At 33.3% G+C, this 24,793-nt stretch overlaps 1 protein-coding gene across 3 annotated transcripts in view; it reads left to right on the top strand.

Annotated features, from left to right (window-relative positions):
* LOC106789570 overlaps positions 1–23,399 on the top strand; it is a 189,580-nt gene extending 166,181 nt beyond the window's left edge. For all 3 annotated transcript variants that reach the window (XM_014753908.1, XM_014753907.1, XM_014753905.1), the window contains 7 exons: positions 6,517–6,680; positions 19,145–20,870; positions 20,957–21,294; positions 21,506–21,657; positions 21,952–22,233; positions 22,311–22,490; positions 22,608–23,399. In XM_014753908.1, the coding sequence (XP_014609394.1) occupies positions 6,517–6,680; positions 19,145–20,870; positions 20,957–21,294; positions 21,506–21,657; positions 21,952–22,233; positions 22,311–22,490; positions 22,608–22,722 (2,957 nt within the window). In that variant the 3' untranslated portion in view covers positions 22,723–23,399. The remainder of the gene's footprint in view (positions 1–6,516; positions 6,681–19,144; positions 20,871–20,956; positions 21,295–21,505; positions 21,658–21,951; positions 22,234–22,310; positions 22,491–22,607) is intronic.
* Positions 23,400–24,793: the final 1,394 nt, after the last annotated feature.

The following is a 24,793-nucleotide window of genomic DNA, read 5'->3' as shown; positions in this document are numbered from 1 at the left end:
ATATATAAATGAGAGAACACAGTAGGAAAGAGATTGTTAATTATCGTTTTCTAGTGTCATTTTTTATTAATTAATTTAAGTGACGAATGAACAATAATAAGAGAAAGATTATTATACGTTGGGATGATTATAATCCTCGTGTGGTGTGGTGTTGTTTTATAATATTTAACGTTTCAAACGGAAAAACAAAACAGAAAATAAGTATTCTAATGGAAAAATCGATGCTATTAATTTGATCGATATAATCATCATCGATAAATATCATCGGAGAAAAAAATAATTTCAACAATTTTCTACGAACGAGGGAAATAAATGAGAGGATCGATGACGATAATGACGACGACCATGACGATAATGATGATGATGATGATGACAATGACGTCGACTATGGTGGTAGTGATGGTGTGTGGAAGCCATGATCGGCCAAGAGTTTTTCACGTTCGTTCGTAGTCCCAACTGGGGGGGAAAGTAGAAAAAGAAAAAGAAGAAGAAGAAAAAGGGAAAGGGAATTTTTCGGTGTCTCTTCTCTTAGAAAAAGAAAAAGGGAGAAAGAAGGGATAGAGAAAAGGGACGACACACGTTACAGAAAAAGGGAAAAAAAAATATATATATATATATATATATATTATATACAAACTGTGCTGGTACGAATGTGTCGACAGTGTTGGAACGGAAACATGAAAGGTAAATAGTCAAGTATCGATAACGTAAAAAGAATATGAACGATCTTCCATCGATATATGTGTATAGTAATTCAATAAGTATTTGTATATACTTACTTATATAGATAAAAGTATATATAGTGTGGTACTCGAGTAAATTGTTTTATTTTTTTTCTCATTTTTGTTCAAATAAATTATAAATGAAAGATTAAAAACGTTAAAAAAATATACACGGGCACGCGCACACGCATGAAATGAGTATTTTAATTCTTATCTTTGATTTTTTATTGCGATGAATATGAAGGAAAAGATAAAAACAATAAGTGATATACGTGAATTCATTATAATGAATAATATAACGTATAAACGTATGTCGATTCTTATCTCACTCTCTTTTTCTGTTCTTATCGACGTGTTTCATTATTTTTTTCTTTTTACCGAAACGAAACTCGCACGATAAGGTACGTGTGTGTTCGAGTACCGAAAAAAAAAAAGCAAAAGCAAAAGTAAATTAAAAATTTCGAACGTATAACTCAACGTTCAGCCAAGAAACCACGCGTTTTAATAAATAATTCATTTTCTTCTAGGACTTATGCGTTTGATTCAAGGAAAGATGAATCGAAAATGGCCATTTTTAAATGATTTTTTGTACTAGAGAAAAAAATGATTTTCCTTGATTATTGAGCGCGAAGGTGTGTTATAATTATTCATTTAAAAAGAAGGCGTGTCTCTCTGTATATTTTATATTCTTTTTTTTTAATTTTTATTTTCCATGCAATCTCTCGATACCCACATATTACATATATATATATACATATATATTTGTTTATTTAAACATTGATCGAAATTATTCATCGATAAATAATCAGAATAAATATTGAAAGGAAAGATAATATAAATATAATATTGTGTGATAAAGAAAATATAATATAAATATATAGATAAATAAATTAGTAAAACATAAAAGAAGAGAGAGAGAAAAAAAAACAAAGTTATACAATATTAAAGAATATATTTAGACAAAATTTAATGAATATTGTATCTATATAAAATTATATATATATATCTATCTCATTCTTTCATAATAATACGCACAGGTGGCAAATTAGATGCTGTCACGATCGTTATATAAACGCTTGAATTGTATCAAAATTCACGATACATGCTGTGATCCAGTCTTGGCACCGTCATTCGCATTACTTTTTCTCCATTTCTCTCTCTATATATATACACACACATATGTTTGTATTTATATGTGTATATATATCGAATTCGTGAGAAAAATTCCGTACTGCATTCGCGTTAAAAGCAATCCTTCGCGAATTTATCGAGCGTGTTGGGCACGGCTCGTAAAGATTCGCGTAGAATTGCAGTATATTTCTTTGTATGCGTATAAGTACGATGTTAGAGAAAGAGAAGAAAGATAGAAAGAGAAATCTCGATTAAAATCGTTTTACCGGTCGCCCTCGACGCTTAATGGATGACTTTATAACGGTCTTTCTCTCAGAAACACACGTAGTATTGGTACCAAGAATGACTTCGTAATCGAATTACGCTTGTTTCTCGCAAATAATAACAACAATGTTATTACATTCGGGTGCAGAGAGGGATTGTTTACCAATTGCATTACCGTGAAATATGATTTCTTTTTTTTTAACTCGAAAGAGTGGATATACGAGAACTGGAAAAGTTTCGCATTACGTTTATAATTCATTTAAAGGTTTTTAATTCGGTATAACTTTGTAAAGAAATTGTTTGATCATTTGTTTCACAGTCGAACCATCTTGAAAAATATCATTTCACGATTTTTATATCCCCCTTTTTTCTGCCAGTTAACATTTTGTTTGTTCAAACGTGAATATTTTAGAAAATATGATTATTCCTGTCGTTGCAATAACGATCAGCTGTTTCGAGGTAAACTTCGTTTCTCTCATACGACAGTTATTACGAGTGCAAGAGTTTAAAGAGTCATAGAAAGAACGAATGAAAGAAAGAAATAAAGAGAGAGATTATCTCGCGTATTATAGATCGTTTGGGTGTACTCGTAAAAACACTCGTAAAGCAACTAAACTTGCGATTTTATATGTCGTAGGGGCACTTTCCAATCCCGTTCTCTTTGAAAGAGAATCGAAAGCAAACATCAATCGTTTTAGCCATTTAAGAATTAACTGGTACGTTGTTCTTTCTTTTTCTTAATTTTTGTTCTTGTGTTTAAAACAAATAGCAGGAAAAAATGAAGAGAAAGAAGAAATTAAAGAATAGATTTGAATGAGTCAATGTCAGGGTTTAGATTTGACACTGTTGTCATGAACAATTACTCGATCATTCGAAATAACGTGAATCTTGTTGGTATGAATGTAATGTAGATGGAAAATGAATAGGAAGAATGAGATGGTAGTAACAAGCAATCGATATCTCGATATCTCGAGATCGAGAAAAGATCACGTGTGGATGCACGCGAGATTTATTCTCTCTCTTTCTCTTGTTTCACGAACCTACGTTGGTAGGTATAGTAGGTAGGTAGGTAGGTTGATTCACATTTCTGCGAAAAACACTTGATCCTCGATGATATTCGATCGATATCGTAATAGAATCACTTACTCGAGGAAAGTTTTATCGAAGATCATCATCCTCTTCTCTACGTCATCGGATTCCTTACCAGCGTGTGATATTTCTCACGATGAATTCAAACCGAAAATATATTTCAATGAACTTTGTAAATTACTCATTTATTACAAACCTAATTGTATGATTTAATCAAATCTACAATTCTACATTTTAGATTGATTTGTGTTTAATATCATCTTTACGAAAATTTGTATCAATCGTTTTTTAAATTTTAAATTTAAGCTCAAATCTCAATACCGTGGATTTTTATATCGGCTAGACTGTTTTTGTGTTTATTCCTAAATATTCATATCACTGTATAGAAAGAAATATTTTTGATTAAATACAATAGGAATGTGGAGAAATCTTCAACATTGATATAATACATTATAATAAAAAGTTTTATAAGTATAATCATTAATCTAAAATGATCATTTGTTTCTATTTGTATAAGAGAAACGAACATAAAACGTGTGTACATATAATTTGACGATGTCGTCTTCTTCGACGGTTAGCCTAAGGCAAAATGACATAAACGTAAAGTTAAAATCCTCATAAACATGGTCTGGCATGTAACTAACACGCAGCTGGTAGATCACAAAATTCAACCCAGATGTTAGAAACTAGGTAAGCCAACCGTAGAGCAAACGAACGAACGAACAGCTGATTCAAGTTCTTTGACAATGCCGAAATAATTCTAAATCACTTATGGTCAATCGATGGTGGTCACAGTTTCGCATGAATTATTGACGACAACAAGAACAAAATGTTCCCTTTTTTAGATCGGAGGACACATTACATATAAGTAATATCATTCTTTGTATCTTTCAAAAACAATAATACATTTAATAATAATTTTTCTTGGAAAATAAGAAACATTATAAGATAGTTCGATCTTTGCAAGGATCGCGTGAGAAAATCGAACGTCCTTCTGCCATCGTCAGCCTCAAAGATCCTTGTAGATGCATAAATGTACACCGGTTCTTATGGTAGTTGCACCGGTTTTAGAAAGAGACAGAGAAAAACGTCATATAGTTTACAACAGAGAGAGAGAGAGAGATAAAGATATATATATATATAGAAAGAATCTCAGCTTAAAGTAGTAAGATCATAATTCTCGTTAGCCCAACTATATCGACGTTCGCGAACCTAACTATGAATAGTAGCTAATTGACCTAGTTGAACCCTACTCTCAATGCATGCGATATAAATAAAATACGATTACACGCGAACGTTTGATCGAACGTGTATCGTTTATTAAGAATCGATAGGAACACTTACATATACATATACATACATACACATATCTACAAACACGGGTGCGTTCTATTGCCAGGCGTTACTCGCGAAGCCACTTTGTGAGATAAAACACGATTCTTGGGATCGACGAACGGTCCAGCTTATATGTGTGTGTATATATATATATATATATATGAGTACTGATAACAAGATAAGAAGATGGCGAGAACGATATAACTTAGATGCTTGTAATTATTCCACGAGAGCTTCTTGTTTGATTTCTTTCTATGACTCCCGATAAGACTAGTTTTTTTTCGTTTGATCTATAAATGTTATAAATGTTCCCTTTTTTATTTTTTTTTTATATATATATATACGATTATTGTATAAAAAGTACGATAAGATTCGTTGTAATTCGTATTTATTTTTTCGGATTGGTTTTATAAATTTTAACATTTTTCAAATCCTCATTGTGTAACTCGTAGATCATGTTACAGATTTCGAATAGTTTTGTACAGACGGGGAATTTGTTGTTTACGATTAAAATCAAAGATGAAGATAATTGGACTAGTCTGACGAGCTCTAGTTAAAGGTAAAACGATTTATCCGGTAATAATTAGCACGGTCAGAAAGGAAAAACGTGCTTAATCGAAGATACGATTTAATGACGATATATTTATCAATGCTCTATTGGTACAAAAAATAAAAAATTGGGATAAAATTTTCTTTCGTTAACACAGTTACTTGTTTTAAAAAAGTAATTTCTTTTTATATATTTTTTGTGTCTCGTTTTTAATCGTAGATTAACACGGAGTTATGTTTGGTTATGGTGTGTGTATGCAGGCTCTCTTTCGAAAAAGAAAAAAAAGAAATATAAAGTGATCATTAGCACACAGTTGCTAAGTAAAGAAGATTAAACCAAGTCTATTTATCTTTTATCGAATTACATCGGGAATATCGCAAATGGACCGATTCATTTTCGCGTCGCGTGCTTAAAATTAAAACGCGTGTTACTTTACACAAACGAATTCAAATGTATTTTAATTAAGCGTACCGATTATGTTCTAATATATCAAACGAGAGTGTAATAAAATATTATTTTTTTCACATTTGTAATACTTATAACTTTATCCAATGGATTCTACGCGTTTGTCTCTCTCTCCCTTTTATTTTTATTTTTATTATTAATTTTTTATATACCCCATTGCACAAGCACCCAGTAAATAAATTACGAAAATGCAATTCGCATCTCATTCTAACACAAATATACATATATATATACTACAACATCATTGATCTTTCCTGGAGCGTTATTTAACTCAATAAATAATGCAAATGTAATTATGTGAAACTTGTGATAAGCCCAGGGCTAGTCAACGAAATATTTAATATGCAATATGCAACTATAATACAAATAAACATCCACGGTTATTCTATTTACCCAATCAAATAATAATTAAAATAATGATAATAATAATAAGTAGAGAATATAATGAACAAATTTTTGGTCATATATGTAAATGTATGATACTACAAAGTTAGTAGAATCGTTCTACTTTGATTCCTCTTGGATCGATCCAGGATCCCGGGCAAAGATCATGGATCTTAAAGATCTGGATCAGGAGATCTAGGTCATCGTTGCGCAAGTCGTGACACAAAACTTCGTCCAAACTTTTACCAACATCCATATAGATACGTTGAAAGGTATAACTCTCTATAAAAAAAAAACTAAAAAAAAAAAATAAGAAGAAAAAGAATAATAGTTAAAATATAATTCTGTTCCATTCGTATTAGACTTTTTTTTAATTTGTTTGCGTCATCGTTCGATATATACCGAAATTACGAAATTATAATTCGTATGAGAATATAAAATGTATGATAGAAAAATGATTTTTGTTTTTTCTTTTTTTTTTTTTTTAGAAAGGATGCATAATTTATATAATATTCGAGATGCATCGAAAATCTAAATATATAATAATAAATATTTGTTTTTTATTTTTGTACACAGACTATCAATTCCCGATCGACGTTACGGGAGTGGCAAAGGATCATCCCTTTCTCGAAACTGATTCCTTGCAAAGTCTCTTTCGGCGTTTACATGCGCTCAATCGTTGCGCCAATATGAAATTGGACACGCATCACTCGCATCATAGCACGAGCCACAGCAAAAGCGTAAGTAGACTCTTTTCTTTTCTTTTTTTTTATATTTTTTATCTTACTTTTAAATCAGTTTATACCAACGTGTGTGTATGAGTATACGTGCGACACGTATCACACAGAGAAATTATTTCAAATATACGTTTATTTCTGATACAAAAGAAGATATACAAAGATACATTTTATATTACGAATTAAAACTATTACTTTTTGTTTGTTTTTTTTTTTTAAATCTTATATCCCTTCGTGGTTATTCATTTTTCTTTCATTGATAACAATAATTTAATACTTAAAATAACGTAATAATATTATATAATACTCACGGATTTGAAAATGATGGTTCGCATATAAAGTAGTTTATTTGAAAAAAAAAATGCTTAGTAAGTTTAATGCAACTTAATAGAATTAAAATTCCGAGAAAGCTAGTTAGCGTAAAGTGTAATCCTGCACTCGCGTATTCGGTCCTCGAGTTTCCTTGTCATTGTCATCCGCAACAAAAAAAATATGATCGTATTCTTTGCTAGTCTTCGTTATCGACAATTATATTAATTATTCTAGCATAAATTAAAAAAATTAGCAAAGAAAAAAAAGAGAAATTAAAAAAAGAAAAAGCTCTGCAAAACGGGGTGGGCAGGGGGTAGGGTGTAGGAGGGAATTATTATTGGCATGAGTTAGAAGATTAGAAAAGGAGTAGGAGGATGAGGAGGAGTAGGAGGAGGAGGAGGAGGAGAATGTTTCTATGACACGTTTTGCAGAATATGGTCATTGTAATGCGTAAGGTGAAACACACACTTACCTTCTCGTCTCTGTGCTATTCTTGTACCTTCTTTTTTCATTTTATTTTTATGGTGTTAGAACAACTCGTTGGAATAATAATTTAAACACTCTTGGTGAATATATTTTTCGCGTGACCTCTAATGCAATAATTTCATTTCTAATTGATTCTAACACATCCCTCGTAATACACGTATGCATTTAAATTATTTTCAAGTAATATATTTTATTAACGAATAATAATACAATTTAATCGAATAAATCTAATAGATTGAAATCTCATTTTATCTCATGTATTGAGACGCTTTTACCATTGATTCGATTCAATTATGTATCAATTGAAAAGATATCCATGATATTTAACGTTATTCACGATCTGACAAAAGGGTGTTAAGAAAAAATCGATTGAAATGATGATGATTATTATTATTATTATTCTTTTTTTAAATTCTCATTTCATCTACCAATGAGAGAATTTCTTTATCCTTTCTTTAACTTGGCGTGTGTCTATCGATCCTATCGATCTCGATATCTTCCTCGTGACGTTGCAAAATAATGGCACTTACCAACGATCGTTGGTATCAAAGTACCGTGCGTAATCCCGACATCCGTTTTACAATTTCTCTCTCTCTCTCTCTCTCTCTTTCATTCTGTTTCTCTTGGAGTACACAACGAATCGACGTGTTCTCTCTTTGAGAGAAAGAAACATGAAAAAAAAAAAGAAAAAAGCAAAGTGGACGCGAAGTATACTTACGTTCGATAGATCCCTCAGACTTTCATTCCCATAAACGAATCGAAATGCGTGATGCCTTTAAACGCACGAGCTCCTGTACTCAAAGAGAGAGAGAGAGAAAGAAAGATAGATAGATAGAGAAAGAAAGAGAGAATGAATGCAGCTGCAAGCTCTCACCGGAAGCGAATGTGCATTTGTACGCGACGTATATACGTTACCACCAACAAATATCATCTAACATAGAAAAGACGTTTTAATATATATATATATATGTGAAAATGTATCTTCTTATTCTGTCTCTAAGCAATGATCGTAAGAAATGCCGGGAATATTTCTCTAAAGTTCCTAGAACCGAGAGAAAGCATTCGCTTATGGAACAAATTACTTATTTGGCGACATAAATTTATTGCAGAACGTATACTAGCAGCCGTTACGAAGCGGCCATACTCGATCGGTATGCTAAAGGGTTTTATGCGTTACGCTCGCTCAACTATAATCGGATTTACGTCGGTGGAAAATCGGCGTGGCTTCACTATCTTTCTCTTTTTCTCTGTTTCTCTTTCATTTGGTTATACTTTTAATTGTTATTATTGTTATTCTACATTTATATGTCATTTTTATTATCATCTAAGTGAGTAGTAGGGTTGTAATATTCCCTTTTCTGTATATTTTTTTTTTCTTTTTATTATGCAATACGATTTTTTTATTATTCAATCATTGATAAATTATGATCTAATGATAATTAGTTTAACGCGTTATTCCAAGTTGTCAGGTAATTTTGAAATAAGTGTTTATTACTAATCATACTTTGTGTGTGTGTTACCAATTAAGTTAGATTAATACAATGAACAGATCATTTTGTAATTATTTTCGTAAAATAAGATAGATTTGTATTGATGAGAAAAGTATTATACTCATGGTGTCTAGTGTTTTCAATTGAACGATAAAATACACGTGTAAAAAATGAATAAATTGACACTAATCTTTGTCGTCCGATACTTTCGTGAGGAAAAATTTGATTGAATATTTCGCAACGAACTTGTTTATCATTCTTCTGATACTATTTTTTGCAAAAACGTTTTACGAAAGTGTCTCCTTTTTTTTATTCTTTGACACGTAGGTAAGGTAACACGTTTTCGCAATGCCATTCGATTTCGATAGGAAATCATAACGATTCCAACATTGTATCGTCGTGTGATCGTCGCTTTCACTCATCAATGAGCACACAAACACCTTGGTTTATGCGCTTTCCACTTGGCATCGTCGACCAAGGTCGAAAACAAAAAACCAAAAATTCATATTTTTTTTTTTCGAATCTCCACGCGTCGTTTTAATTTAAACGAAAATCAATCGATGTGTGTATTGCTAATATATTAATTTATATAATTACAAATATGTATATGTATATATGTATATATTTAAGTATATTAATTATGATAGTTATCTATCAACGACGACTTTCACCGTCACCAAAACCTCACCGATCCTTTCTTTTTTTCATCCATTGAATTATCCATTCGATCATCATTTACCAAATTTCTTCTTAAATTATGTTCAATTTATAAAAAAAAAAGAAATATGTTCACTTTCCAAATTGATCGTTGTGAATAGTTATGTAGGATTTATTATTATCGATTAGTTTGAAAAAACGAAGAACGCACGTATAACGTTCCTAAATATATATATACACTGTGTTTGTATAATTAATTAAATATTATCTTTCACGAGACGAATACCTGCGAATATTAAATCGTACGTAATTTCGTTTTAAATATCGACACACTTTTACACGGATATATACACGACTGGATTATTATTTTAATGAACATTTCACAAATATCTAGAGAATATTTGTAGAGAATATCTCTCGTAAATAAATGAATTAATTAATAAATAAAAAAAAACGACAGAGAGAGAAAGAGAGAGAGAGAGAGAGAGGAGACTCGTATATTAATCGAATAAATAAAATAAATAAATTCGTTGTTGCACCAAGAGGAAATTAATTTGTTATCAACAGAGAAAGCTCGTTAACGTTACAAGATGAAAAACTTTTCGTGTTTTGAGCCGACAGAAAATTGAATCACCTCTCGTCATCGTCATCGTCATGGTCATGATACTAACCAATACCGCAACAATAATTGCATATAGCTCGTGTACCAACGTTATGGCTTCACGGGAAGCTTTTATCGGCGTAGGGAAAATATTGTTTCACGATGGGTAGTAGGATGTCTCCATTAAATTTGAGTGCTTTCACCTTAGACCTTTTTCAAGATAAAGATAAAGAGAAAGAGAATTACTTCGGTCATATTATTAATTCGAATTTTTTCATGTATATTACACCCTCCTATAATCACACAAACCTTTTTATATATATAAATTATTAATATTATATTTTAATATGTATTATATGTTTTAATATTAAATATTTCTTTCATTTCATTTCATTTCAATCTCTCAAATTTTCAATATGAAAATTCTATTCGTAGACATTATACGAAAGAACGGAGTTTAATCATTAATTATTTATCAATGATTGCATCAGAAACAAAGTCATTGTTACGTACACCACGTTTGTATGTAAACGATCGTTTATAAATCATCGACATGCTTACTACTTTACCTACAACTATACTCTCACCAGGTAATATATTATTTCTTAAACGTTGATACTTTTTCAAAGAGACATTGCACATATTCTAAGCTAGATAATTCATTGTTTTAATCGACACATATAATTTGATATTCATTAATCATTATCTGACAAATGTTGTCTCATTAAATAATATCAATTTTTAACGATCGACAAACAATACTTAATACATATTTATCCTTCCTTCCTTCCTATACGCAATGTGTTCACTGAAACAAAAAAAAAGGAAGAAAAAGGAAAAAGAGAGAGGTACGAAACGAAGAATTTCACGAACACCAGTTTGTTAATTGATGAACGGTTGTTAATTACCAGTTAAACGAGTAAGCCTCGACAGTTTTTTTTTATAAAATCCGGCTTTATTCCTTTCTCTCTCTCTCTCTTTTTCACTGTTGTTTACCCTCATTTCTTCGAACATCTTCTTTCCTTCCATTACTTCAGGAAATGTATTTTACTAACACTCCCATAATACATACATTTAATCATACACATACATATTATATCTATACCTAATTGTGTGTGTGTATAGATACATAAATACATATAGTGTGCTTTCGAAAAGAGTAGATAGAAGGGAAGTGGGTGGTGGGGAGTGATAGGGAGGTGATAGGAGGGAGAAAGGGGGAGAAAGGTGGCACACGTAATTACAGGTAGCAAGACAGCGGAACCTCGATACCGTCGATGCGTAAAAGTTTTAGAAACTGGTTCGTAAATGCGAGTAAACGAGTGAAAGAGTACGAACGAATGATGGAAGGAACGAAACGGAACGGAAGAAAGGAAGGAAGGAAGGAAAGAACGAAGGAATAGGGGAGGGAAAACAGTGGCAGACTGCATGGCGGTCTGTATGGCGGTCTGTATGGCGGTCTGCATGTGTTACACCTGCGGGACGACGTGCATCTTGCCGTGGCAAGGAGAGTAGAACACCAACCTTTTCCATATATATACATACTTGCACGTTAGCGGTGACTGAACATTCAAGTATATGTGTGTGTGTGTGAAAGTAGCCATGGAAAGAGAGAGAGATAAACTATCTTTTGACTTTTTTTATTCTTTTTTCCTCATTCCCAGAGTCATTTTTCGTCGTAACCCGACTGAACGTTCCACTTCGACCTCCTGGCATTGAAATCACCCATCAGTTTTTTCTTTTTCATTTTATTTTATTCTATTTATCTATAGTTTATTCGATTTTAAAACATATATACTAATATTTATACTGCAATTATGTTTAGAACAAAGTATCATACTGAAAATCATATTGGGAACCTTTTAATTATTTTCAACGTTAACGTAATCATATTCATAGAATTTATTTGTCATGTTTGCATAATAATATTCCTTACAATATTTCTGTCGAATAAATATTTGTCTTTTTATATAACCCAAAAATATAAAATACATTTTATAAAATTAATTTAACGATGTGAACCGAAAAAAGTCTTGAGTATCTAATTAATCTTTGTTTGTTTTACAAATTTAAATTTAAATCCAAAATTAATTTTAAATAAAAATATTAATTGTTTTGAATATATTACACAATTAATTGAACTTTAAATAAAAATATTAATGGATAATTTGATCGATTCAATTGTTTGTTTGAGAATCTTATTGATATAACAAAACATATTATAACAATCGTATAAATGTTTATGGGAAAAGAAAAATAATCGGCAAGATTACTAGCAAAGGTAACTAGGAGTGAAGGTATGGTGGTTGATAGATACCGGTAACCACACACGGTAGAGAAACGGTTGAAACGGGGCACTTGCGTTCGTTCGTTCCTTCGTTCCTTCATTCGTTCGTTCATTCGTTCGCGTGAATTTATGGGGACCGGTTTGTTCGATCGACGAAGGAATGCCGGTTGTCGTTGCGCCTGTCAACCTGCGAACACGCACCACCACCGATAAAAGAAAAGCAGAAGAACGTCCTATCTCTTTCTCTTTCTTTCTTTCTCAGACACACACACACACTGATTATTTTTTGTCTTTATTACTACTGGTCACTTTGATTTTATTTTTCTCTCTCTCTCTCTCTGTCGATATTTCGTCTTCAATTCGTGAATTATTTTGACATGAAATTTCGACAAAAGGTGAAAGGAAATTTATTTTAACGCAATAAACCGTAAAATACATCAAATCATTTATATTACACTTATATTTTTTCTTATTTACATTTTTTCAACACAATTATGTCTACGAAAAGAATAAATTTTATTAGGAACAATTACAATAATATTATGCTACTACTGTTTGGTTAATACAACATTTTTATTACATATAAATGATATTAGTTTTGTTATACATTCATACATAATAAAATAAATAACTTTTTAAAGAAACGAAGTTCGCGATAGTTAACACTATACTGACCGATTGCCTATTAATCGGCTTTTTTAATCGCCCACACTTACCGAACAATCGCTTTTGTTGCATTGTTGTTATCAACATTTTATTAAATCTAATTATCCTATCCTGTAATAACAGAAAACGAACAATTCTTTCTAAACACATACGAAACGCACAAATACTCCCATGCTTTAGTGTATGCCGAAAAATAGTCATCGTCAGAGAGTATTTGCGGTTGAATGTTAAGAATGGTAGTTCATTTTGCGTTGACTAGACGAGTACTTATAATAAAAAAAAAAAAAAATGTAAACTATGCAAAGGATGCAAACGGTAAGCAGCTCAAAGAACAAGCAGCTCGTCATCGTAGCACCATACTCATGTTTTATTTTGTTCAGTCTCTTTTCTATGGGATAACTCAGAGACAGGGGGGGCCACGTTATACTACTCGTTGCAATTGCGAGGAGTGGTATAGTTAGTATAGTAGTAGTAGTAGTATTATAGCTCGCGGGCGAGCTGCCGTATTACCATAAATTTCCATCGGATCGCTCAGAAGCCAATTAGCGTAAGTCACACCAAGATGAAGACCGCGATACGCCGTTTTACTTTAAATCAAGTTGGCCGCAAGAACCGTTTGATCGTTTCACCGTTTAATATCCAATACAAAATCCGTTCCTCGAAGTATCCTCCTGTTTCATTCGATAAAAGGCCTAAGTAACGCCAACGCGTGTTAGAATATGACGTTTTTAACCTAACCAATAAGTTTTAATATATATTATGAATTCATTTTACTAGGAACTTGGTAAACCAGATGATTATTTTTCTTGTTCATAGTTAAAACTCCTTCATCGTTAATTAACACGTTCCCGACTAACTCACGCTGGATCTTTTGATCTTTTTCTTTATTGTTTTTATTTTTCTCAAATCTTTCTTTCTTTCTAGTTTTATTTTTTCATATAGGATAGGTAAAATTATTATTAAAAAGTTCAAACGTTAGATTTCTTTTTCTCTTTTCTTTTATATATATTTTTTCTTTTTTTTCTCTATTTTATCAAATGGTAAATGATTATTAGAAAAGATTTTTTTATATGTATCTCGTTGATAGTCGAATTTCACGCGAATCAGATATAATCATCGTGAATTTTAATAATAAACGCATTTTAATTAAAACACAACTTTTCCGTTGAGTTAATTCGTTAAAGAGAATTTTCTCTATTAATAATTTTGCTCTTAAATCAAATCTATGCGTTTATGTAAATTTATAAAGATCTCTCGAAAAGAAACTCATGAAAGCTTTACGTGAGTTTACCTATATCTGTGTGTATATATAAAATACATTTCTTGTATATATGATATACGTGTGTATGAGTGAAAGAAGTTAATGCGTTGGGTAAAGTCGTAAGGCCCCGTTAGAAAACTGAATTTTCCATGCATGGCGAGAGAACCCGAGTACGCACATTACATTCATATATAAATATATATACGTGTATGTATGTATGTGTCACGATATATAAGGCCCGATGATTTCTCTCAACGAGAGAACTCGACCGTTGAAGAAAAGAGATGGAATGATTGGACGACGTTGAGTAAGAAAGAAAGAAAGAAAGAAAGAAAGAAAGAGAAAGAAAGAGAAAAAGAGAGTGTGTGAGAGAGAAAAGAGAAGGCCGACAGAGTAACAGCAACACACAGCAGACAGCTTGGCGTCGTCTTGTGAAACCTGGCCCAGCCAGGACGACGATTCTACCAGACAACTTGTCGGCTTGAAATCGTTGGATCTTCTTCTTCATTTAGATCCTCGATCTCTCGATCTTCCTTTTCGATTCTCGTTGAAAGAGAAAAACTGGTCCAGATGTGCCCAAATAATTCTTAACAAATTCTGAACGAAAAGATATACATCATTTCATTTTATTTTCTTTTTTGATTGGAATAAATCAACGGTACGGGGGACTTGTATCGGAAAATCAAATAAAATCATAAAAAATCGAATAAAATGAACTCTATGGGGGAAAAAAAAATATCGTCGACGTGTAGACGTAAGTTTCTCGTTACGGAATTCACGATCATGCGAATGAAGAAATCCGTGATCTCGAACAGAAGGTGGTTTGTTGGTCTTCTCAGAGAGTTGGTGCTGTGAGAATGCACGGAATGCTGATCTCTCGTATACTTCTTTTGCTTGATGACCAAGCATGTTTTCTGTTCGTTCGTTCTTTCCTTTCGTACGTTAGTATTGCAAAGAAAAATACTACGACTTTCGAATACGAGAATTTCAAGCTCGAGATTCGATCGTAAGATCAGATTCTCTAGAACAATATTTGTTAAATTATTATTATTTATTTTTTTCTGTTTATTGTTCTCATAAATCAGCCTGTATTATTAATTAGTTATATAATTCTCAACACTTCTTAGTGATTTTCTTAACTAGGGTAGGTATCTACCCAAGGTAAACTTAAATTAAATGAAGATTTGATCATTTTTCAGTACTTTAATTTATGTAAATTGATTGTTCATCGATTAAACTTTAATAAAATTGAATTTGTTCATCACTATTTTCTTTGGCATTAAAAAACACAAAAATTCATATACTTAAAAGTCTGATTATTGCTATCAGAACAGTTTTTGTAACCCCCAATTTGTAGTTTGAGGATTACAAAAGTAAGTTTGTAGTTCTAGAGTTAATAACTTTAACAAAGTTATGAAAAAGTTTCCATGTAATTATTTTTTCTTCTTTTCTTCTTTAAAATAACTTTACCTCGTGCAATAGTTTGCATGAAAAAAAAATGGAAATACCTATACGAAAAACAGGATGGTACGAAACTTTATGATTAAAAAAGATCTTTCATCGCGTTCTTATATATTACTCATATTAAAAAATACCATCCACGAGAAAAAATAAATATTAAATATTATATGTACACGTGTCCCTTCATGAATACCATGTTTTCCTTTCGGCAAAAAACGAAAAATGATCTCTTATCACGAAACATTATCGCATTCACGCTTCAAGACTCGGACTACAACGAACTTGCTTTTGTGAACTCTCTTCGAGAAGAGTACATCCCCATTATTAATTCGCGACGGACAAACCACGTTCTTTATTTCATTTTTTTTCTCTCTCTCTCTCTTTCTCTTTACGAGATGAAAGGAACGAAAGCTTACACGTGAGAAGAAGAAGAAGAAGAAGAAAAAGATTTTTCCCGGAACAAAAATATCCTCCTTGCGAGATGGTAAAGCGGAACGATCCGTTGGTCCACCTCTTCCCTCTCCTCCCTCCCCCTTCTCACCATTTCCCCCTATTTCTCTTTCACCCCCGCACACACTCACCAATTATGGTACCACCGGACCGAAATTTCGGTTTATGTTAGAACGAAAGAAATGAAAAGCATAAAATTGTAACTCAGTCAGTTAGTCAGTCAGTCAGTCAGTGGGGGGTGAAGGGGGTGGGTTTGTCGCAACTAATTTGACGGTTAGATCTTTTTAATGAACCGTTAAGTTAATCTGGGTCATCGTACGAGCTGCTAACGTTTCTAAATTTGGTTTCTCTCTCTCTTTCTTTTTCTTTCTTTCTATTTTTGTTAGTTCGTTCGTATACTTTTTCACCTAACGATTGCAATCACCAAGAGATTTCAAATGAAAATAAAATAAAAAAAGAAAAGAAAAAACATAAATTGATAAGCGTCCTTAATCCAGACGAATTGATTTCGTTGGACGCATATATGCGCCTACATCACTGTGGAAAGGTTTTAAGAAAGAAAGAAAGAAAGAAAGATTGCAATCGTTGCATACGACAGCATTACTTTTGAAATAATGAGGGTAGGGAAGGAAGGTTTGTATCTAAACGGAAATGACGTTGTTGCAACATATGTTTGTATGCATGCACATACATTATATATATATATATGTATCTTATGTATCTACATAAGGGGTGATACGGCTCGTTGAACGGTTCCTACCGTTGCGGAAATAACTCGCGTGTAAGAATCGTTGACCGTTTTAAAATGCACTCGAACGGAAATAAGGACAGGGGAATACGTTTTGTGAACGTAATCGAATACATACTACAACGAAATGATATTATGACTACTAAAGTTATATATCAGTGATGGATAATATTTTCTTTTATTTCTTTTTCTATAGAATTGTTTAAAATATAAATGTCGAAAGTTTAATTATTAAATTATAAAAGTTTAATTATTTTCATCATTACTGAGAAGAAACATTAAGAGAAGAAATGGTTTAACCACAATCTAAAGTAATATTTAATTTTTATCATATTTCAATTGAATTCACTTGATAAAATTCAATTGTAAAATATAATATTGTATTAATTATAAAGCTAACACAATATATTATACCAATGAACATATCTATATACTTAAAGTTATTATAATTTTAGATATATATATTTATATACATCATGAAATATCAGAAGACTTTATTTTCGTAACACGTACAAAGTTTCGACAGTTCCGCAAGAGAAAAAAAGAGAAAAAAAGATTTGACAGAATAGGTGATACTCATGAAAAGCATCAAAATGCTTTCGATGACAAGCATACCACCCCTCCTCCTCCTCCTCCTCCTCATTCTCCCCATTCCTTCCTTCCACGTATGAGAAACGCATTGAAAGTTTCACAAAAGTTATTTTCGACGAGTGAACGAACGAACAAACGTACGAATGAACGAATGAACAACACGAGGGTGGCAAGAGTTGCTTGCCCAAGCCGATATCCCGTTTCTGCAACAACGATTATTTTTACCCATCGTGGCCCACATTCGTGGACTTCGATTACCTCCTCTGACGCGTAATCGAATGACGAGGGGGTAGGAGGGGAGTAGTAGTTTTCTCTTACATCCGTACAGCTGACGTGCATCCAGTAAAAAAAAGGGAAAGAAAACAAAATACAAATCCGTTCTTTTACTGCTGAACTAGAAAGAGTGAGAGAAAAAGGGTTATATTATTGTAACTTAATTTAGATTTGAAATTATTTTAAACGAAATGATTTTTTAATTCGAAAAAAAATACCTTTAACTAACAACAAGTCGACCGAAATAATCGACACCACGAAGTTGTCGATATTTACGTATGCGCGGGAAAAACGATTTCAAATTTACCGGCATGAAGTAATTCGTAAATAAATAAATTAGATTGTAGATATTAATTATAAAACTTTTATCAATGGTATTTAATATCTTCATTTTATTTTAATTTAGAGTATTATATTGGTACGCGAGATAATTGTAGTTATTTTTGAGATTATTGAGGTTATGTTCGTTTTGGTACGCTAAAAAGAAGTATAACTTCTTGCGTGCATATTTTTATATTTTTTTGACTTAGACCACTTTAATAATTATGGGCATATTTAAGGGATAGTAATTTCTAAAGAAAGGTCATCCTTCTCTCCCTCTCTCTCTCTCTCTCTCTCTCTCTCTCTCTCTGTTTTTCTATCTATCTCTGGAAGATATTCTTTAAGAGATCAATGACGGCTCGTTATGTCGTTAGTTTCCGTCGATGGTGGAAGAAGGAGCAAGCGGGAGTAACGATAAATCGAGTAATCAGGAAGACGAATCGAACCGAAGCCGAGAACCTCGGTTGCTCGGAAGCGCCCCGCGGCCAGATAATTACCGGAGGCCGGTCCGAAGAAAATCAGGAATGCGACCGAAAGAAACTACCGTGATGTCATAAATATAAAACCGAGCAGTCGTTTATTAACGGCTCATTAATAAAAATCCTTAAATGGATGTGTACAGAAAAGTTGAGGAGAAGATCGAACGAACGTTCATTGGGTGGCGGGGGATGTATAGGAGACTCAATAATATTTAATAAATGAATTAACAAAAAATTAGGAATCACTTGTGTGTGTGTTTTATATATCAAAGTTCTTAGTTACACATTTGAAATAGAAAAGAAAGATAATGTATTATATGAATAATTCGAACGAAAAGATTGATTCGATTGTTATATATTTGTTTTTTGTTGAAATGTTAACAGGGTGGTGGCGGGGAAGATTCAGACGAGGATACGCAATGCGCATTGAGCGAGAATTGGACATTCGAGAAGAAGACAAGACGATGGTCTCGGGTAGGTGACGTAACACAAGGAAACGTTGAAAGGTTGCAAGCGATAGCAGGACAACAGACGTTGCAATCTGAGGAGGATTCTCTTCAGGATCGGCTAGAGGCCGAGGAGGCCGAAGATACGATGTTGGAGAACTTGAAATACGGTAGCCTGCCACCGGGTACGTTGCCGGAGGAGATCAGTCCGAGATTTCGCAGGACCGGCTCTGAGAGGCTCCGGGATGGTGCGAAGGCCATATTGAGGAGGGTCGAGTCACTGAAATCCCGTCGACGTAAGCGTCAGAATCGTGACGGTGTCGTGATAAGCGGTCCGCAAGTACTCGACGTGATGTCGATGCAACAGAAGATGAAAGAATTGAATTGCGTTGACGTGTCACCAACTGGACCGGCACCGATCACTTTTAACGATCACAACATATCGAGTTCCTCGCCAGTCCACGTTCCCGGTTCGCCGGTGACCTTGCCACCTTCACCTTATCATTTACCACCTTCCCTATTGGCTAATGCAACGAGCAGTCCGTTCGGTGATGATTCTTCGAGTTACTGCTCGGATGGTTCGCAAGGAGGTGGTCCGACGCCTACGCCAACGCGTACGAAGATGAATCGAGCACGTAGATTACTTCATCGTGGTAGAGACGATCAAGGTGCATTGAGCGATTCCGAGTGTCAGCCGACCAGTTGGAGGCAAAGATATTTTAGAGACGCCAATAGTAATCATGCAAAAGTATTGGAATACGTTGCTGCTCATCCACAGACACCGAAGGAATGTTCACCGAAGAATACGCCTATCAACACGCGCGGTGGAAGCCTAAATCTTGGCAAGGAGTCGCAAAGGTTCCGCGATAAGTTCTGCCAGGGTCAGGAAAGGTTCAAGGAAGACAAGGTATCAGCGTTGAAGCGGGAGGATAAAATGCAGAAAAGTTTCAGGCGTCGTGACGATTCCCACAGGGATGAAAAACCTTTGTCGAAGGATGTAACCGTTTACAGGGACAAATCGCGCTCGAGAAGTTCCGAGTTGGGGGCTAGTCAAGAAAGCAGTTCCACCGTAGCGAGCAGAGACTCTGATCAGGAGGAAGATTCCCCGAGGCACAAGGTCACGGTCGTAAGGTGGCATAGCTTTCAAAGGGGCTCCCTATATCCGGAACCACTCGATCCTCTTTGTTCTCGTGCTATGGCTTCGATGTCCTGCGGACAATTATTGGTCCTTAGAAAATTAGCATTACTCAAATTGACAGCTTGCATGGAACGTTATTGTCCGACTCATCGTACTGGATGGAATTGGGAGTTACCAAAGTTCATCAGAAAAATAAAGACCCCGGATTACAAAGATAAAACTGTATTTGGCGTACCTCTTCTTTTATCTCTACAAAGAACTGGTCAGGCTCTACCAAAAAGCATACAAAACGCTCTAAGATGGATCAGAACTAATGCTTTAGATCAAGTTGGATTATTCAGAAAGAGCGGTGTCAGGTCGAGAATACAAAAGTTAAAAGTCATGACGGAAACCCAAGGAGATAGCATCAATTTCGACGGTCAACAAGCTTTCGATGTGGCAGATCTAGTGAAACAATACTTCAGGGAATTACCCGAAGCCTTGTTGACGAACAAACTTTCCGAAACTTTTATCGCTATATTTCAACGTAAGATTCCATTTATTTATGAATATAAATTTAATCACATTGATCCCCCGTTAAATATAAAATAATCGTACGATTTGAATCCTTAGATGTTCCATTGGAATTACGACCGGACGCAGTACAATGCGTTCTGTTACTTTTGCCGGACGAACACCGGGAAGCTTTGGAAGCGTTACTAGATTTCTTGAATCATGTCGCAAGCAACTCGGTCTACAATCAAATGACAGCCTCGAATCTGGCCGTGTGCCTGGCACCGAGCCTGTTCCATTTCAACCACAGTAACACAAACGTGACCAACAGGCCGAGCAGTGTATCCCCACGTAGGAGAAAGACCGTGGGCAGTCCCGATCCACGGGAATTGTCGGAAAACAAAGCAGCGCACGATTGTCTTCTGTATCTGGTCAACATGCATCGTGAATTATTCATGGTAAGAGATACGCTCGCCAAACTGAAAACGTTACGCTCGTTGTTCGAGTGTGTCATTCGTCGTTCGAACCATCGATCCCAATCGTGATGGTCGAATCCGAGATGCAAACACGTTCTCACGAATCGTCTATCCCTCTTATGTATATATATATAATCCTTCATATACGCGCGTATATACAATACTTATATGTTATATACTTGGTTGCTCTCAGGTCTCATCGGATATGCTGACACAGTGTCACTTCAATTACATGGAAGAAAGCGTTCCAGTCGCCCTCGATGAACTCGGTTCGGAGCTCAATCAAGACTGGAGGGGATATCTGAAAGCCTGCACGACTGCGTTGTTGAAAGAAGCATGCGAGAAGTGAGTAGTGACAATCTTGTAATAGTTTCACTTTAAACGATATATAAATTATCATTATATTATATTCATTTAATTTCATTATTTTTATTATTATTTTGGAAAGTATAAAATGAAATGAATGTTAATTGTTAATTTGATATACCTTTTTTTAAGTTATACTTCTTTTAGCGCGCGTTTTGGAAATGCAACCGAAAAATCGACACCACGAAGTTGTCGATATTTATATATGCTAAAAAGAAGTATAACTTCTTACGTGCATACATAAGTACACATATCAGATTTTTTTGATTACAGAAGTCGTGGTTGGGTGAGCGTTAACAATCCTGCAGATAGTAGCGTTGATATGGCTTACAAAAAAGTTGGCGATGGTCATCCTTTGAGACTTTGGCGAGTTTCTACCGAAGTCGAAGCACCACCTAATGAACTTTTACATCGTGTTCTTAGAGAAAGACACATTTGGGATCAGCAACTTCTCAAATATAGATTGGTCACCGAATTGGATAAGAACGTTGAAGTTTTTCAATATGCAATTGGGAATATGAGTCCTCTTCCTGCACGGGATTACTGTGTATTAAGGTATCGAGAAACGTTTAAGACAATAATTATTATATAATGTTTTTTTTTTATTATTAACAAATTGTATTTAATTGTAGATCCTGGCGGAATGATCTTCCTAAAGGTGCGTGTGTCATCGTTGAAACGTCAGTGGAACATCCAGATGCCCCGGTTATGCCTGGTGGAACTCGCGGAATTGTTTTAGCATCGCGTTATCTCATTGAACCATGCGGTAGTGGAAAATCACGTATCATGCATTTGTCTAGGGTCGATACAAAGTAAGTATGACAATGTTTTTCATTTATTTTTATTGGGAATATCTGTATTATATATTTAAACATTATATTTATATATCTTTTGTTAATTCTCTAATGAATTTAATTTGAATTGAACAGAGGACGAACACCCGATTGGTATAATAAAAGTTACGGACATATCGCAGCACTTCACTTAAGTAAAATTCGCAATTCATTCAAGCATACTACCGATGGGCCAGAGACCAAAGTTTGAGATGAGTATACCGTGCAGTGTGCAACACTGCACGGTGCTTATCCGTATTATCAAGAAACCGGCAAAACCATAAAGGATTCACGTAGATCTAATAATATTACAAAATGAACCATTGATGAAAGAACTGATTGATTTCATCATCTTATTATATTTCGAGATATAAACGTTGTCAGAATTAATATTAATACTCGCCGATCCGATGTAACATTGTTTTAAACGTCCTCGTGTTATAGTTGAAATGGTCAGAATATATATTTTTTAGGTAAACAATTAATATAATATGTAGGACCATATTGAAGAAAATATTAGGATGAAAACATCGACGTTGCCAATTAAATCGAACGATATTAATTAATGAAATGGGTTTTATTGAAGCATATCTTTATTAGAATTAATTAGATGAATGTTAGAACAACTCATTGGTGAGTTTTTACAAATTCTATGTGTCGTCGAATTGTTATGATGAAAGAAATGAGAAAAAAAATTCAGAAAATAACTCTACGATATATTTTCAGAGGATGAAAATAATAATGTAGTTTATAAATGGCGATACTTAGATTCAAATTGCATTCGTCGTTGATGTTTGATCGTTTTTAGAGAAATAGTAATAAAAAAAAAAAGAAAAAAAAAAGAAATGAATATTTTTGTGTACACCGTGTAGTAAAAAAGAGAAAAAGAGAAACGTACATAAATAATAATAATAATCATAATAAGTACGTTAAATGAATCCATAAATAAAATGTTGAAAAGTGTATTAATCGCGATGACGATATATCGAATTTATTTAATCGAAAATTGTCATTCGTTGAACATTGTATTACATTGTGTATAGATTGTAAGTAATTCGAGAATTAACGATATATTTTTTATTCATTTTCCGGACCAAATGCTAATTTTTCTATTGTATTATATTCCCCAAGTGTGTGTGTGTGTGTGTCACGTTTAAATATAATAATTATATATCACGTCGGACAGACACACAAACACACACACACACGAAAAGAAATTATATATTATATAAATAAAATATAAGCGGCAAAAAAAGAAAAGAAAAAAAAGAAAAATGGATGTATAAATATCGTAATGTACGTGTACATTTATGTGGTACGTATTTTTAATAGTTGTATAAGTATTGTTGATTTAAGAAAAAGGGTGCATTCGAGTATTTTCGTTAAACATCTTCTCGCATAATTATAATTTATATTATTAAGTAATATTTTTCTCAGACATGACGAGCATTAACCAAAAGTTTCTATATCAAATTGAAATTATTTTTTATCGAATATATATATATATATATATATATATAAAAACAAAACGCACATTTATATTAAACAATGCGTGTTCTATATCAAATTGAAATTATTTTTTATCGAATATATATATATATATATATATATAAAAACAAAACGCACATTTATATTAAACAATGCGTGGGCGACAATTATTTGAAAATATATTTTTTCGTTTAGAACTTTAACAGAATAGAAGATAAAATAAAAGCTGTTGTTACAACAACAATCTTTATTTAAATCTTTGATAATTAATATGTTTTAAGAATGATCATCGTTTCATTGCATTTATATATTCGTTTTAAAGAGAATTAAACGAAACTCGACGACAACAACAACAACAAACAACAATAATAATAATAAAATAAAAAAATAAAAATTGCATTCGTAACGGTGTGTGCATTCGTAGCGGTGTGTGCATGCGTGCGTGCGTGCGTGCGTGTAAGTAAATGAAAAGAATATTTTTCGAACGTATGGGGGTTGGGGGGGGGGGTTGTAACGATGGCATATAATAAGAAAAAATTTAGGGACCATCTTCTTTTCGAGCCTATTATTATTAAATGATCTGCGCGTAACGCATTATGATTCCCAGATATAATAATCGATAAAAATGAAAACAAGAAAATTAAAATAAATCCATCTATTTTAACATAATACTAGTCACTTAACGTTAGTTTAAATAATACGTTCGATAAGTGTAGGAGATTTTTCTATTTTTTTTTTTTTTTTTCTGTTTTTTTTCACATCGACGCGTGTCAAAGATATTTCAAAGAATTTTT

Source organism: Polistes canadensis, unplaced genomic scaffold (genome assembly GCF_001313835.1).
Source record: "Polistes canadensis isolate GaletaPanama2010 unplaced genomic scaffold, ASM131383v1 scaffold_191, whole genome shotgun sequence".
In the NCBI taxonomy this organism is placed as follows: Eukaryota; Metazoa; Arthropoda; class Insecta; order Hymenoptera; family Vespidae; genus Polistes; species Polistes canadensis.
Note: the sequence above shows the minus strand (reverse complement) of the source record. Positions and strands in the feature narration are given on the sequence as shown.